Source organism: Uloborus diversus, chromosome 5 (assembly GCF_026930045.1).
Source record: "Uloborus diversus isolate 005 chromosome 5, Udiv.v.3.1, whole genome shotgun sequence".
NCBI lineage: Eukaryota > Metazoa > Arthropoda > Arachnida > Araneae > Uloboridae > Uloborus > Uloborus diversus.
The window spans coordinates 149,862,907-149,881,337 of NC_072735.1; the positions used below are offsets into that span (position 1 = coordinate 149,862,907).

Here is an 18,431-nt window from a genome sequence, read left to right on the forward strand (position 1 = left end):
TTTTTATAAATCTGATCCCAAGTAATGGAGCTTCATGATTTTGAGTTTAAAAAACAGTAGGTCAAATTATCTTTTTTCCCACAGCTAAAAATTTTAATGCATACTTAATAATATTCAATGTTTAAAACATTTATGGTTGTTTGGATATAGTGTAATACAAAAGTAAGTGGAAAACTCCTTCAGAAAAAACAGTAGAGGCAATAAGCAAAGATAGAACAATCAAACCAAATTTTGAATAAATTACTTTATTTGGGTTGCATACACGGGGGGGGGGGGGGTAATAATGGCAAACAATGCAAAATGAAAAATTTTCGAGGAGTGTTTTTAGGAGTATTTTTCTCTTTGGGGGATTTCTTTCTTAGGGGAATAGTAGTTTGAAGTGTGCACCAGTATTGCTCTTTGGGAAAAGGGGTACCACTGGTATACAGATTCTAAAACTCAACAGAAAAATTGATGGATAGGAGCTTAAAGGAACACATAAGCAAGATAGAATGTTAGAACTATACTAGAAGAAGCATCCTGCAATCTAATTTCTCACCAACAACAAAAGCCAGAAAATAGGCTGTCATTAAACAGTCATTAAGTCCTTACCTTTAGAAAACCTTTTCACCTGTCCGGTCTTTGACCTAACCGGCTTAAAACCTGTCATTAAGTGTTTTTCCTTGTTTAGATTAAAGGAATTTTTTAGGGCAGGAATAAATGGGTAATTGCAATCAATGATTAAAATTACTAAAAAAAAAACAAAAAAAAAAAAAAATCATTAATTGGTTTTAAAGAAGAAGATATCATTAAAAAACTTACCACAATTTTTCTACCAACAAAACTAATGCTTGCTGGGTGATATACGTATAGCATGGCATCATAAGCAGGTTCTCTGGAATTCATAATTTTAACTGATAATGTTAAATGCTTCACTCCCATGAACAAAACAAGCATCCTTGATCATCTCTAGAAAGTAAATATAAAAACATATAAAAAGGCATGAAAAGCGATCATAAGGAATTAAAAAAGGAAAGCATTATTTCAGTTTAGATTCACTTCACCTTATTCAGATACTGCAAAAAATATTACTTATGAGTACAAAAAGATAAAAGCAGAACATAGTTTAAAATGTATTCATTTAAAAAACACTTGAAATAACAAAACAAATTACACTAAACTCCCAATTATCAAAGGGTTGAATTATCCACAGGTCTTTTCATTTTTGCTCCTTTTTTAGGTCATTAAATGTTTTTTTAAATCTAGAACTGTGCTATTGTTTGTTTTTAGTTTTTACATATTGTCACCGTAGAGCAACAATAAGATATCTAATCCCAGAAATAACACTAAGATATCTTACTGTTGCTCTGAAGCGACGATATGTAAATTTTTTACATTTAATGTTAGTAGATGCAATGTAACAATGTTTCTAGCTAAAATTGAAATGTATGTGGGAGTGTTACTCATACTTTTTAGCTATTGTATATAGCAGTATCGTTTTTTTACTAACTATTTGCATTATTCACAGTTTTTCGCTCGTCCGCTGGTTACCCTGCCACTGTATTCCGCGGATCATCAGGAACTTACTGTACTGCCTTAAACTAAAATGTAGTTATTTAATACCTACCTTTTCAAATCCGTATCTACAATCACATCCAACTCACTCTCACAAATATCATTGTCACCACCGCAATCTTTCAAGAATTTGGCCTGTCAAAGTTAAACATTTGTGAATATTAGAAATAGTTTAATCAAACTGAAAGGTTAAGTTAATAGTTATGTCTTTAAAGAGTAATTATACAGTTCTGATGAAACCTTTTTTACCTCAAAAATCTTGGATGCTTCTTGTTGATTCAGTATCGGATATTTATTTACATCAGGTAATGCACTTCCGGGTATTGGTGGAGAGGGATTTTTTTGAATCAACGAATATGTAAGTTTAAACTGCACTGGATTTTGAATATCACTTTTTTCCTAATAAGACATAAATATGACAATGATAACATTTTATAGCTTCAAATCATAAAACAACTAATATTACAAATATTCTAGCACCACGGTGTTTCACAATATAACTGATACTACATATTTCACCGAGATAAATATAAAAATAAACAAAAGATGGTTTTAAACAAAACCATGTAAAAAAATAAATAATTAATTAAATAAAAAACTTAATAATTTGAAAAAAATATTGAAAGTTGCAGTCAGTTAAACTGCTTCTATTATGATAAAACAATTTCAAGGAGCTTTTACTATATAGTGAAGCAAATTTACCACAAACAACTTGTTTTTGAAATTATAATAATAACGATCACCCAATTTTTAAAAATTTTTACTTTACTTACTTTCAAATAAACAACTTCTTTTGAGCATTGTCTTTTGTTTCCAGAAGATTCTTTCATATCTATTTGCTTTTTCCACAATATTAGGGGTATCAGACTCAAGTGAAGATTTAAAAGCGAACTCTGTAGTACTTTCTTCCAGTAAACCGTTTCAGCCTCAATTTTGTACTGTAGTTTCAAAGCTCCAGAAGATGATGATGGGGTGTTAAATTGAAAACAGGCTTCAAAGGAAAAGCTATTGAAAAACAAAGTATATATATGTTAATTTTTAATTTACTTAACAATTGATTAACATGATACCTTCTATTTATTGCCAAGGCTTTAAGTCTGGTGACTTTTCTTTCAATTTTGATAGACTTTAAGCCCTTATACTCCCATAATGGAAAGAGACAACTCTTTTTTTTTTGTTGTTGTTATTGTTATAACATAGTTGGTGCGGTTTCCTGGTAAGATTAGTTTCAAAACAGGGGCTAGAATGTACATTGGGCCGTATAATGGATTTATTGCTATTGACATTAACAATATCTACTTTCTCCAGGGTAGTAAGTAAACAAATCACCAAGCACCACCCCTATTCTACACTCTCACCTAAATCAAGCACGAATACAGCTTCTGATGTTGAAGGGGATCACTACCGGAAAGTGGGGTCAAAGTAGAATATTTCGAGTGAAGAAATTGCAAAAGTATGTGTTAAAATGTCACATCCATGCAAATGAATTGAGCAATAAACAAATGAAAAGTACCAGAAAAAAAAAGACTTAGTCAAGACCTGGTACAAATAAATCAAAATGGTGGTTTTTTAATGGAATTTGGGTGGATCAGAAATAATCTGGGTAAAACGACTTTTGTTTTAATTTACCATTGAGTTGTAGTTTTTAATTTTCAATATCTTTCACTGTTAGACAAAACAGCACAGGAATTTAAAACATCAACAAATTTTTCTAATTTACCCCCATAGTGAGTAAAAATGAAGAAAAAATAACTAATATTTGGATGAAAAAGCACTCACCAAACCATGGGAAAAACTTTTGTCATCTTCACATCCTAGTTTATCTGGATCTATGTTTGAAAGCTGACCCGTAACTGATGTTACAATATCCAACACTCGGACGTGACCTGTAAAAAAGATTAAGCAACTGAAAAGGATTTGTAATATATATTCCTGTAAAAAATTAGGGAAAAGGTTCACACGAGAATAAGTTTATTATATCTGACATGAATTTCACAAAGAAAACTTCCATTTATATCTAGAACCCTTTTACTTTCACCACAGGTTGGGAGTTTTAACTTTCTCTTCATGACAGACATTAAAGACATTCAACAATCTCATAGTTAATACATCTGTATCTGTACATTAGTTAATATATAGATTTTCAACATGCACAACTCAAACACTAGATCAAGAGTGATTCAAATTCAGCAAATTAAAATTCAGTAGCACAGGAAAATAAAAATTGTTCACTAAAGTTAAAGTAAAACTCCCCCCCCCCCCTTAGTCTACTTGTGCATAAATAATAAACTAGCAAGATTATTTAGTAGGAGGTAATCGATTTATTAACAATTTAAATGAACAATATCTTAATGACTGGTTTACGATAAAACTTTTATCGCAAATTTTTACCTTTAACCATTTTAAAATATATAACTCTCCTTTTTGGTTCATTATTGCTTCAAGCTTAAAACAATGAAAACAAGTTCAATGCATCCATAAATCAATTGCAATCTTTAAAAAAAAAAAAGAAATTCCACAGGTAGTTTCATTGAGACTCATTAAAAATAGACATGCATATATTCGCCAATCATTATGATAATTTAAGGAAATAAAAATCGAAGCTGATACATTAATCAGACATTCAAAAACACTTAAAACATAAAAAGTAATACAGTATTTGGCTCTGCAATGTCCCGTATGTCCGTATGTAATACTAAATCTCAAAATATTTACTTTTTTTTTCCTTACTGTAAAAATAAATGAGAGTGGAAAATGATAAAAAGCTTTGTTACCTGCATTTTGAAAGTGAAAAAAAATATAAATGATTCAACATTTAGAGTTATGAATGGAACATTTCACAGCCAAATACTATGAAATGACACTACACTTCAATTTTAGGTTGACAGTGCAAAACAAAAAATCAAAATAAAAAAACAATTGAATAGTGTTTTTTATTTAAAACATGATCATAGGAAATCAAAATTAATGAAAACCAAATATCTATGAAACCAAATTTTTAGAAAAAGTACAAACCTTAATACCACAACAGTGTCACTTTCATATGCTCCTACAAACAAATCGGGGTATCCATTTTCATCAATATCAATTCGACCATCAAGTGAATAACCAAAAGTTTGCAGACCACCAGATTTCGGAATGTCTTGAGCTTGAACAATCTTTAACCCGAAAAAAGTACATAAGTTAGTTGGAATGGGTTTTCATAAAATAAAGAGAATTAAAAACATTTTACAATGTTACATTTTTATTTCTACGTCTATTTTTTTTAATTGTTTTTGATGTGTTAAAGAAATTATAAAAAGGTGAATATAAATGAAAAGGTGAGAAGCAAATGGAAGTAAGCAGACTTTAAACTTTTGAGTAAAACGTGTCCTAAGTTCAAACCTTGGATTGTGTTCACTGAAACAATTTTTTTAATCACCAAGTGGTCAGTGCTCAGCATTTTTTTCTTTCTTTATTTATTTATTTATTTTAAAGGTCCAATACTGAGTTAATAATCATGATTACACAATCATGACCAAAACTTTGCTTAAATTCATTTATTTAAGAGACGCAGTAGAGAAGCAAGGGTCTGGATCCCTCCCACCGCCCTCAAGCTTTTTGGATCAACTATAATCCTGTTTATGCTGCTTGTTAAATAATTCCAAGAAAAGGTAACAATAATTTTAAATTTAATGAATGAAAAATTAAAACTTATTGTTTCTCTTTCTTTCTCTTCAAACACCGAACTGCATGTGAACATAAATTGGTCTATGATGATGATGATTTTGCTTTGCTGTTTTTAATTTTAATTATGAGAAAAGTAAATACATTCATTCTTGTGCTTGCTGGATTTGTTATTAACAAATTTATCTTTAACTATTGCTAAGCAATTATTCATTTTTTTTAAATGTTTTTTGTTCCTGACAATTGATAAAATCAAAAGAATATATTTAGATTTGTGTTGGACACATGAGAATGGTAGATCTTTGATCCGGACCCCCCCCCCCCCCCCCTTTGAAAAATTCCTGAGTAAGCCACTGAAGAGAAGTAAGGCATAAATCACACAAGCGTTAGAATGCAAAGTGGACATTTTTTTACATTAATATAAAACATATATTCAAACAAAAAGTTATGAACTAATTGTTTAGCATTTCAACATCAGAGGCAAACTTTTTAATTTTAAGTTTTTGACATTTTAAAATATTCATTAACTAACAATAACTTACTTGTGATGGAGTCAAGATAATACCATTTTCAGACCCTGAGTAAATATAAACAGTTCCACCACCTTCTTCCATAAGGTGCTCCCACAGCAAGATCTTAACAAAATGTTTCAAAACAATTTAATTAGATTACTTTGATCATAAAAACTACAATGAATAGAGATAAACAACTCAAGTAGCATATTCCTATAATACTTAAGTAAAGTGCAAAAAAAAAAAGTACCTCAATTTAAATAGCTTTATTCTAACAACAGTGATTTGGCACGGTAATTAAATGAAAAAAATTCAAATAAAGCACATAATTCATTATCTAAAAAAGCACTGTGACAGTGAGAATTAGAGTCACATTTTGAACGGTTAACTTTATTTGATATAAGAAAAACTTTTAAAATTCAGTGTACATGTATACTGGTGTGCTAAGCGTAAAAGTCGTATCTGCAGCTGAGTTCAAAATGAGAAATTGTCGATTAAAGTTTTTGTGCCTCCATGCATTTGATTCAGATGTAACTTTTTCATCTTCTTTTAAAAAATGCTTCCCATTGAAAAATGACATACATAATAGTGCAAAATTTTAAGAACTAGCAAAATTTTATATTTAAAGCTTTTTTCACAGAAAAATCATGAGGTTTGAATTATAAGTGACATTTGAATCAGTCTACAAATTGTAGTTTCTCATATTCGTGTGTTCGAATAAATAATTCCGAATGCTAATATTTATGATTTAAAATATATTTTTATGTTTCAACACATTGAAAGAAACTAATTAGATGATAAAAATTAGAAACTACTGTTACTTCGAAGGAATTTGTATTAAGTTATTCTATTTATAACCATATTTGCTCCACAATTCTATTTTTCCCAATAAAAAATTTATTTCTACTGTGCAAACTTAAAATATATAAGTTCTTAGGATAAAACTTAGAACAGTAACTACAGTTGGACCTCCATATATCAAAGTAGCACATTGCCGCAAAAAAATTCGATATATAGAAATTTCGATACATAGAAACAATCCTGTTTTTATCATAAAAATCTCCTAAAACATTAAAATTAAAGCTAATTTTCGTGTATGAAACCCAATTTCTAATTTATACGAGCATCAGATTAAAAGTTAAGAATTAAATAGTTAACAGAAATTACACTTTTGCGTCTTCACACATCTTCATTTTTCGTCAATTCAACTTGATCCGCAACATTAGGGTATTTTCGTTTTGACAATGTGATCGAGAGAAAAAGAAAAAAACCACAATCTACTTAACCTGAATGATTTTACTGAAGTTAAAAGACTAAAAATGATAATCAACAGACAAGAGGGATAACTTGAAACTGATTTTACAGTGTTACTGGTGATAAGATTTGAAATGAACTTGACGGAATTTAAGAACTCCAGAACGGAACAACGACCTATCCACACACCTCTCAGCCCCAGATTCCATATGACTTTCATAGCAACCTTTAGTGAACATAATATTCTCCCCTAACCATCATTTTTCATGAGACAAACAATCTAAAGTGGAAAAAAAAATCTACGAATGTCTCGAGAAAAATTTTGATATATAGAGATTTTTTCGATATATAGAAACAATTTTTCTATGTTATGAACATGGAAACGTGCTGGAATTTCGTTATATAGAAAATTTCGATATGTGGAAGTTCGATATATGGAGGTCCGACTGTAATTGTCTTTAAATATGTGTAATGAATAGATATATTTTTCATACCAAAAGGTATTTAATACTGCACATAATTAAAATGTAAAAAACTAACAAAGTTAACAGAGCAATAAAAAAAATCAAATAACAGCTATTAAAATTACATACCAGGATATCCATCTTGGTTCAAGTCTCCCGCATTTTCAATGGCAAAGCCATACCTTGATTCTGATTTACCAGTGATTTTTATTGGCACTGTTAATTCATTGAAGCCCTTCAAAAGAACAGACCAAATGCACTTAGAAATCAACAAATCTACAATGCAGATATGCTTGAAAAAATAATTAAATTACTAATTTACCTCTTTAGAATTCATATAAATGTATATGGCACCTCCTTTATTTTTAGAATAATAAAATGGAGCTCCAACTACAAGGTCCTAAATATCTAAAAAAAAAAGATGAAGAATATATAAGTTACATTTTAAAAAGAAAAGTAGCAACTAAATTTCATAATTAACTGATGTTTTTTATTTAATTTATCAGGGGAGCATACAATAGTGTAATAATAAAAGTACTTAAATAAGTAGCGATCAAAATGGCATAGTAAAACATGTTTCTGAAGGCATAAATTATTTGCCCTTGTGTCCCTGTTATCGAAATAGAAAGTCTAAAAGTTTACAAAAATTTTAAGAAAAGTTGCCAAATTTAGCGAGTTTTGGTGATTAATAAAAGACATACTTCACACACGCTTTGCAGAGGGATGTTCTACCGCATGCGGGGTTGAAATAGCATGTGCCTTTGATTTCTGGCCAAGTATTTAAATTTGGCTCTTTTTTAAAAATGTTGTCAAACTTTAAGACCTTATTGCTCACATCCTTTTTGCAACGTCATATTTCAAAAAGCGTCATTTTTTCAGGAGAACGATTTTAAAAATCAAAAGTAAGATATCATGAAGTAAAATTATATTTCAAGCCAATAATTTAACTTTTTCTTACGTATAAGGTCTTTTTCAAGAAAATCTGGTGTTTTATCTCTGTTTCATGAAGAAGAAGTGTTAAAAGTTTTAAAAGTTGTGTTTTATTAATGATGTTTTTGCACTAAATTTCAAAGATACTATTTGAAGCATCTCAAAATTAATGTTATTAATTGTTCTCCAAAATTTTTGGTGTGCAATACTGTTTTCGGAATAAATAATATAATCTTTCACTAAACTACACAGTTGTTTCATGCCTAATGGATCAAGCATAACCCATTCCTTGTCAACGTGACCATTGTAGGATATGAATTGGCAGATCAATTAGCTAAGCAGGATTCCCAACGTATTATTTGTGGGACCTGTGCCTGTCCCTCTGTCTGCCCTACAATGCAGTAAGAATTACTGTAAAAGAACCTACTTTTGGGTGATTTGTACAGTCGGTGGCTTCAATCCGACTCTCAAAGACAGACCAAAACTCTCAAATAGCAACCTCCCTGATTTAGATCCTGGGCACTGCTTAATTTGAGTAAGAATGAGATCAAAAGATCTGTTGGATACTAACTGGACACGTTCTCTTAATAGGCATCTTAATATGATGGGTGTTACTGGTTATCCAAGGTGTACAGGATGCCATACGCAGATGAACGCTCGATTCGTGTACTGTGTGAATGTGACTTCTACTCTCTGCAGAGATTTGAACACTTAGGATACCACTACGTGGATCCTGGGAACTGCCTAAAATATCGGTTAGGCAACTGCTCAAATTTGTTTCGGGTATTGGGTTCTTCCAGTGGTCAAAGCAGGGACAGTACAATAGACCAGTGGTCTCAGTGCTCATATTCGTTTTAAGTGCCCCCTTTTTCACTTCATACTTCATTCATAACCCAAGATGTGACATTTTTGAAAAGAACATTCTGAAAATACTTGAAAATGCAAATATGAGGCGTGTTTTTAAAGTAAGTTCCGTTTTTATATAAAAAAGGAACGAGTACAGATAGAGCTAAGTAATTTAGTGCACAAAAATCTACCACCCTTACGCTATTTTTCGACATTGCTCCCGTGATTTTCCAAGCATTTGTCATAGCATGGTACAGGTTTTGTATACCTATTGGTACAAAAGTTACCGGCCCGTTTAGTCACCATGAGGACTCTTACCAGGGCTTTGGCTGGGGCGTTTTTGAACATCCTCTGGTCTGCCCTCACCTCGCTCGCAGCATCTTTCATTTTGTTTCGGCATCTAAAGTCTTTCCCAAGGTGGTCTGTGGCACAACAGCAATAATGAGCTCAGAGAACATGTTATCCCATGGCTGACTACACAGGCGGCAATTTTCTATGAATAGGTATACAAAAACCTGTACCACGCTATGACAAATGTTTGGAAAATCACGGGAGCAATGTCAAAAAATAGCGTAAGGATGGTAGATTTTTGTGCAATAAATTTCTTTGCTCTATCTGTACTCGTTCTTTTTTTATATCAAAACGGAACTTACTTTAAAAATACGCCTCGTACAACACTTTTGCTCTCTAACAGCAAAATATTTAGTTATAGAAATGTGGGTCTTGCAGAGATATGCTACTCATTCATGGCAGTTAAAAAAAAAGCAAAACTCAAAATCGCTAATTTTTGGGGTATGACATTTTAGAAAGGAGTGAGCGTTCATTATGTCTCGATAATGAGGGTACAAGGGCAGACAATTTTTGCAACAAAAAAAATCTGAATATGCTCTTTCTATTGCTACCTATGTGAATGTTTTAATGACATGGATAACTGACTTACTTGTCACTATTGATATCTAATGATGTTAAGGAATATCCAAAGGATGAAGCAAATTGCTCTCCATCTAATATTAATTGAACATCAAAGGTGACATCTTTGGTTTTGGTGAAGAAAACAACTTGGCCAGTCCCCTTTGACCTAGGAGCACCTCCTACAAAACTTCTCCTATCTCCAAAGAAAACTCCAGATGTAAACAGACATGCCTATAAAATGCAGAACAGGTATTGATTAGAAATAAACTAAAACCTGTGAGCTGAAAAGTGAAAGATAAATAATAAAACGTAAAATGCACCAATGTGTAAGTCGAATGTCTTTTCATTCATAAGCTCACTTATTTTGAGGCAAAAAATACCCTAATATATACAATATATTGGCGATATTTTTTATTTGGGGCCCTTATACCCCCAAGACATGTCTGCAGTTTCCTGCCAATTTGCATTTTAACACAGTAATACAGTGAAACCTGTATAAGTTTACCACTTGTGATGCAGTACTTTAGTGGTCAACTTACAAAGGGTGTGTTATATGATTCTCAGACCAAATTTGGTGCATATTGGTGGTCAAGCTAGACAGGTGATCAACTTACAAGGGTGGTATATATAATATATTGGCGATATTTTTTATTTGGGGCCCTTATACCCCCAAGACATGTCTGCAGTTTCCTGCCAATTTGCATTTTAACACAGTAATACAGTGAAACCTGTGTAAGTTTACCACTTGTGATGCAGTACTTTAGTGGTCAACTTACAAAGGGTGTGTTATATGATTCTCAGCCAAATTTGGTGCATATTGGTGGTCAAGCTAGACAGGTAATCAACTTACAAGGGTGGTCAACTTTACAGGTTTTACTGTATTATCTTTCAGCAGTGACATCCAATCCGCCAAAGCAAACCAAGCCTGCTTGGATTGGTGCAGTAAAATGCGCTTCTTCACCAGTCTCCTCCCACTGGAAAGAAGCTAGGGCGATGTGGGTTGTCATGGCAACACGGCAATGTGCATGGTTGATCGGGGTCAAGCAACTCACAGGTTTTACTCATTTTGAGGAACGAGAAAATATATACCACACATTTATTCATAAATATATCCCATATACATAAACTTGAGTTATTTGTACTACGGTACTTAAAGTTTAAAAGCTGCCAAAAAAGAGTTACAAAAAAATATGACCTCCAACTAGGAGCTTTAATATGTAACATTGAAACTAAGTGACTATTCATACCTTGAGATAGACACAAAGATCCATCTCCACCTTAAAACAGATTAGTAAATTCTCAGGGACAAGATGTATTTTTGAAAAATATTTATTTTAATGCTTAGATTTCTCTTCATCCTAAAGTGTAACTTAGTATTATTTACATTAATTAAAAAAAAAGCCCTTCTTTTTTTGTATAGTTGAAAAAATTGCAGGTTGATGTTTTTCATAAGAACCAATGACAAAAACAATTTGCAAAACTGATATTAAATCTCATCTTTACAAGTATAGGCAAAGTAAAGAAATTTGCCAGTAAAGGAAAAAGAGGGGGGGGGGAGAGAAACATATGAGAGAAACAAATAAGCACACATTTGCCTACAACATATTTATGGATAAAAAATCTAAAACAAAGAAATCAATATGGTACCAGAGAAAAAAAGATATTGAAGTCACATTGAAAATTTTAAAACTAAGTTTAAAGTACAGAATTAATAAAATAATACAATAGTAAATACTTCAACTGCACAAAAATGAAGTACCTAAATAACTGTATTTATCAACAGGTGAGGTATCCTCCATAATAGGTCCAAGATACCATCTCTTGTCATCTTTAATTTTGAATGTTACAGTATTTGTAAAAATAGTTCCTCTCCAAGTGAAAGGTCCAGGAGTTCCAATGGTAATTGTATTGTCCTATAAAAATGCAAAAAGTTTTACGTGAAATTAAAACCGCTTTTTTATTTTTATTACTTTCCGATCCAATGAACTGTTACATTAAGTAAATAAATTTAATAATAAAACTATGGACACCACTTATAGTTTCACCATTTCTGAACTATGTATTAAAATCCATTTTAATGCAGTGAACAAAGATTAACTCTATGGCGGTCTGGGGTCACGAGTAAGATGCATGAAATTTTTCCCCATGAAAAGTATTTTTTTGAGCCTTGCCATGGAAACCAAGTGCCCTACCATCTATCAATGCATAGCTATCAACCTGCGCCTAGGACCATTTGACAGTGAATATTTAGCGTCAGAAAAATTAGTGTAAAATGCTTTTTAAACATGCTCAGTAGGGTGTGATAAGACGTTCAAAACCATCAGAGAGTTAATATAACGAATCTGATAAATTTTTTTCAAATCACAAAACAATGAAAGGGTTGCATTAGCTATGAGAGACTATGAATTGCTTGCAAAGACTTTTCAAATTGGGAATTTGTATTTGTAGATTTTTTTTTTTTCCATCTTATATAAGTTTGGCTAATGTTATTTTTAGACGATTTAAAGCAAAAACAACACCAAATATTTATTATTAAAAGACATAGGACAATATTAGTGAAAATGTAATCTTTGAAATAGCAAGAATAATAAGCAGTTTAAAATACATTTGATTTGATAAACTAAACTGCAAAATATTATTAAATAAATGTAGTTATTCTGAAAACGAAAATTTGTGGACACTTAGCTGTTTTTTATATTCATATTTATTTTTTAAATAAAAATTAGGTGTTGATATTCATCCAAGAAATGAGATGATCTGAAATTATTCCTGATCACCTTACAATAAGAAAAAAGCTTTTAAAAATGTACACTAGTTGCAATTTCATATTTTGTAACAGAAATGCTTTAGGAAAAGTCATATCATTTCACCACTATATTGTTACGAATACCGTGCAGCTCCAAACTTTCTTTAAATGACAACACAGTTCTTGAGAAAACACAGGAGATTTATTCATAGCTATGTACAGGAAATGTAGTTACAACTGCTAAATCAATCATCAGCAATTAAGCAAATATCAATTAAACACCATAAACTCAATGGTCACACACGTATTTACTTCAAAATGTGCAAAAACAGAGTGCAAAGGCTAATACACACAGAGCCAAATACATGCTCTGAGCACAAGGGCTCAGACCAGTCTAACTTTTCATCACGCGTGGAGGCTATTTATAAATCCTAGAGAAGTTTCGACAAAATTCGAAATGCTTCTCGATGCCTTCTTTTTATTCCATTTACCAATGTTATCCGGGGACCATATACATCATACTAATGTTGGGGGGTTATATATTTATAACAAGAAACCTATTACAGGTTATGTTACTAAGATAATTTTAGATGAAAAATAATGGAATAAACGCCAAATTTAGCCAGCTTACAATGAATTAATCACAAAAATAATTACTATTTACAGAATTTGTAACAATACGCAAAACTGTACAGCAAAAAGTACAGTTAGCTGTACAGCTAATATTGATGAAAGTTATGATATGGTAAATAAATTCTTACATCTGTAATCATGCCACTAGTTCCAGCTTGACAATAACCATACTGCTCATGGGCTTTATTGACTGGCCGATTGCTACATGGCTCCCAAGCCCTTCCAAACTGTAGGTTATGAGTAAGAGAAAAGCATATGCCTTGCCCCCATTGGTAATCTTCTCCAGCTTTGATGAAACGATGAGCACACGCCTAAAAGATAAAATCAATTATAATTGCAATAAATATATAAATTACAGAAAAGACTGAAAATTAGTCGAAGGGCTTAGTAAGTGAAGATGTTATTAGAAAAATAAGGGGCTCTACACAAATGATGTCACGCTTTGAGAAGGATGGGATTCATGAAACCATCAGTTAGTGAAAAAAGAGAGTGAGGGGGTAACAGTAACAAGAAGTGTGACATTGCGGCTTCTTTTGTAAGGATATGTTTCTGAAATGAAATGACATGTGACAAGGGGTGCAGGATATAGTGAAGTTTGATACTTAATTACAAAGGGAGAAGGAGGGTTAAAAATGTTGAAAAAAAGTTTGACATCATTAATGGACAGCCCCAAATTGAGCTTGAATGGGAAAATATATATACCTATATATGTAACATGCAGACAAATTATATTATTTATTAATTTTAGAATTTTTAGATATTTTACCCTATCTACTTTTTTAACTAGAAAGCACTGATTTCTTAGGGATGTTGGTTCAAATAATATATTAGCAAGATTTTACTTTTTCAGCATAAGCTATTAAAGCTCAGTAAACAATTTATCTCTTACAAATCTGCAACTTTCATAGTATCAGATTTTGAAAGCAAGATCACATTTAAAAAATGCATCAATTGAGATCCTCCTAAGTCACTGTTATTCAACATCCCCCCCCCCCCTGACAGTACTAAGTCCTGAAACACCTGATTTTCTCAATATTTGTAGATGGTACAGAGGAAACTACTCTAGGTAAAAGGCTTTCATGTGAATTATTTTCTGCACCCCAACAGGTCACAAATCTTGAATGCACAAAGTATATTTTTTAGAAATTAACAGGTTTCATAAACGGTTGGACAGAAAACAGAATAGGATGAATAGTATTTTCATTATCTTACGAAAAAGCTTAATATTTCTTACTCTGTACACAGAAATAGAAAAACAGGGAACATAAAATTCAAAGAAATGTCTTGATTAAGCTCGAATTCAGTAAATAAGGATTTAAACTATTTGAGGTTCAACAGTCGTTTTGCATAACAAAATGAAATACAAAAAAGTAAAATGCAAAAAAAAAATGTAGTAATTAAAAACGAACACTAGATTTTATCACTCAAGAAGTAACTTTGCCTTAACTGTTGGTAATCAAGGAAACTAAAAAATCTGAAACTTCACCCTTCTTGGGTTTTGTTGTCTTATATTTTTCTTCAGAAAACGCTGAATTTTAACTAGTTTTCCAGCTTTTTTTACCAAGACAATTTTTTACGCTTTGTCTATATACTTAGGCTACAATATGCTACAAGTACCCCATATTTTCCCTAAAAAAAGACAAAAAACCACATTTCTTTTTAAAAACCCAGCTTTAGTTGGTTTTTTTTTTGGGTTTTATTTTAAAAAACCCTGGGTCCATGGGCTTTTTTTTTAAAAAAAAACCGGCTTTTTGCCAACCCTGGTTTTAAGTTTTATTTTTCTTTTACTATTCCATATTCTTTTAATTTGAATACATTATTAAAGTATGTATATATTTATTATTGGTAATAAAAAGCTTCATAAATCTTTGCATTTAAGTAAAAAGTACACAAAGATTACAAGGTGCGAACAATTTTATAAATAAGATTATATTAGCATTGTGATTGTATGAAAGTGCTGTAACTTAAGGGAAAAAACAACAAAAGGTTATAAAAAGTTGAGCTTTGTTTTGAAACGGAGTATACCTATATGCAGTAGAATCAGCATTGAATACAAAGGCTATGTAAGAAAACTACTTACAATAAACACAATACTTAGACTAATTCAAAGTAAACCAGCTTATAAAGCATTAAAAGTTATGGAAAAAGTCGGTGAATTAAAAAAAAAATGAAGGCGACAAACGAACAGCACTTTAAACAAAATTGAGGTTTTAAACCAACATATAAAAATGGAAACTGATGTTATCAAGGGATTTTTGTATTATGAATACAGCTAGCAACGATTTCTTTCTCCCTTAGTAGCAGTTTTTTTTAATATTTATAAACAAAATATTTCCATACCAAAACATATCCACCAGGTCCTTGACTCTTAACAGTAACTCCCATCCACTGGTCATCTTTAATAACTTTTTGATTACCATAATCTGAAATAATTATGCATTATCAAATGATTGAATGTATTATCAAACACATGGCGTTGAAATTTTGTACAGTATACCAAATTTACTTACTTATATTTTGATCAATTAGTAACTGTGTACAATCAGCTTGATACGTAGATAAAGGACAACTATATACAGCACCGGAATTATTGAAGCTTATTGTTCTTGCTTTAGGAGCACCAATTAATAATCTGAAAGAAAAAAGTTAGCATCAATATTATGTTACAGACGTGAGAAAATAGGGAAAAGATGATTGAATTCATTACACGCACTTGAAATATACATTTTGCAAACACAGCTTTTCAGATTCAGATTGTTTACATTTTCGCTGATTGATGCCATGTGCAAAACCGCGAGTTCCATATTTTAACTGGTGCTGCCATCTGTTAACACATATTAACATTTCTTCTGCTTATTATAATTCTATTGTAAAATATTTCACCCTACAAATTTTTTTAAAAGCAATACAAATTTTCTTTATTGAAATGCAAAACCGAAGCTCTTTTTGTGTAAAATAATAAAAGGTGACGCTTTTTTCAGAGATTTCAGATTTCCTCCTTCCCCCCAGTGCCCCCAGAGCGGTGGAGCACACAAACACCTCACGAAAAAAGACTAAACTGATCCCCCCCTACCCCCGCAAAAAAAAATATATTCTTCATGTCCGTGGTGCAGTATGCGCCATGGACATGGACATTAAGAACCCTAACCCCTCTTGTGAGCACTCTGAATTTATTTTTAAAAGAGTTACAAAAACAACAAGAAGAGAAACTTTCCAAAATGTATCTCGAGAGTTTAATTATACCTACGAATATGAATAAAGCACGCAACGGAAAATAATGAATGAAAGGGGAAAGTGACAGAAAACGTTCTTTTTCAAAAAGAATGTAGGGAAAATGACATGAGTTCTAGAGTTATTAAACTTAGAGCAAAACAACAGAGAACACATGAAATGTAAACAAGTGAATGAAAAAATTAATTAAAGTATGCTGCCCAAATTTCCCTTTAAAGGGGAGGGGGGACTATATTACGGTGAAACACTGAAATCGGAGAATGTCGACTTTCACCGGAAATATTCGGGGGGGGGGGGGTCTGTAAATATTGATACTCATCGGTGAATGTTGACATTTACCAGTTTTCGGTTTTTTACGGTAACATGGAAAAAAAACAACAAAATACGTACACAATTGCATAATTTATTAGGTATTTTAAAATCCAGTGGGAGTAGTTGGCGTCCCCCTCAAAAAAAAAACACCTTCAAATGGTGGGGGGGGAGTTCAAATCCCCTCCTTTGAGGTACAAGTTTATATGAAAAATTCGTTCATCATCCAAAGGTAATTAACATTTTTCATATTTTTTTACTTTTTTTTACATTTATAAAAAAAAGTATTGCAGGGATTGGATTGAGGGGAGGGGCATTTGCCGCGGGCGACAGCACCCTTAAAAAGCGTCAAGAAGACTAAGGTGTTCATTTATTTTTAATTCTATTGCTATTAAAGATAAAGTTATAAGAAGAACATTCACCAAATATTGCTTAACAATGCGATTGTAAGATTTCCCTTTTAAAAAATTTCCGCGAACTGCCCCCAAAACGAGATTATTTATGTTTTTGTAAAAATTGAACCTCCCCCCCCCCCCAGAGAGAAAACGCAGCGTATGCCACTATATACACCGATTTCTTCTAAGAAATCAATATAACCCGTACAGAAATATAAAATCATCACGCCAATAACATCTTATACCATTCACAATCATACCTGACTATATGAGCTTTTTGTTGATGTTTACAACTCCAACTCCATTTCGGACATAAGCTGTAAATTTTTATTATGTTTTAAACATTTTAACAAAAGAAAAAGAAAAAGATAGTTTTAACAAGGGTAATTTCAGCATGAGTTCAATTTTACTCAAAAAGCAATTTGTTACTGAGAGTATGCAAGAGTTTTACAAATGTTATCGTCTAAAGAAAATCTTAATGTGATTATGTTTTAGGACTAATGTCAACGTGTAAAAGAATGAAGTTTGTTTTTATCTCTAAATTATCGATGTTCCTCTAAATTCCAATTTCGTTCTCCGAAATTCCTGACTTTATTTCTATCCTTCAAAATCTGTGGGTTTTCTGGCATCTCTAACTGGTATTCTTTTTTTTTTCGTAGTCCTGAAACTTGTCTTGAAACTAGAGATCATCAATTGCTCCACGACGTCAAGTGCTCGAAGAACATGAAAAAAGAAATCTTCTCTGGATTATCACTAACTCATGCATATAACTTTAAGAAGTTTTTGACAAAACAGCCAGCACATTGCATTAACAATTTTATGACAAACTTGTGGTACCCGCAAGGCTTTGCCCGTAATAGAAAATTAAAAGGTCTTTTTGTTCGCCTGTATATTTACAAATAGTGTATGGTGAATTTTCTCGCCAATTGGCTTGTACCCGCATGTTATGGTTCCACGTTATGATAATTTCGTAATTTAC

At 31.8% G+C, this 18,431-nt stretch overlaps 1 protein-coding gene across 1 annotated transcript in view; it reads right to left on the reverse strand.

Annotated features, from left to right (window-relative positions):
• LOC129223191 (integrin alpha-PS1-like) overlaps window positions 1-18,431 on the reverse strand; it is a 112,593-nt gene that overhangs the window by 22,411 nt on the left and 71,751 nt on the right. Inside the window, 22 exon segments of the mRNA XM_054857757.1 lie at window positions 802-935; window positions 938-948; window positions 1,607-1,689; window positions 1,804-1,953; window positions 2,328-2,396; window positions 2,398-2,439; window positions 2,441-2,470; window positions 2,472-2,559; window positions 3,334-3,347; window positions 3,349-3,429; window positions 3,431-3,440; window positions 4,570-4,712; window positions 5,763-5,831; window positions 5,833-5,855; window positions 7,580-7,685; window positions 7,773-7,850; window positions 8,051-8,060; window positions 10,167-10,361; window positions 11,891-12,051; window positions 13,646-13,828; window positions 15,858-15,940; window positions 16,028-16,149. Of these exon segments, the coding sequence (XP_054713732.1) occupies window positions 802-935; window positions 938-948; window positions 1,607-1,689; window positions 1,804-1,953; window positions 2,328-2,396; window positions 2,398-2,439; window positions 2,441-2,470; window positions 2,472-2,559; window positions 3,334-3,347; window positions 3,349-3,429; window positions 3,431-3,440; window positions 4,570-4,712; window positions 5,763-5,831; window positions 5,833-5,855; window positions 7,580-7,685; window positions 7,773-7,850; window positions 8,051-8,060; window positions 10,167-10,361; window positions 11,891-12,051; window positions 13,646-13,828; window positions 15,858-15,940; window positions 16,028-16,149 (1,885 nt within the window).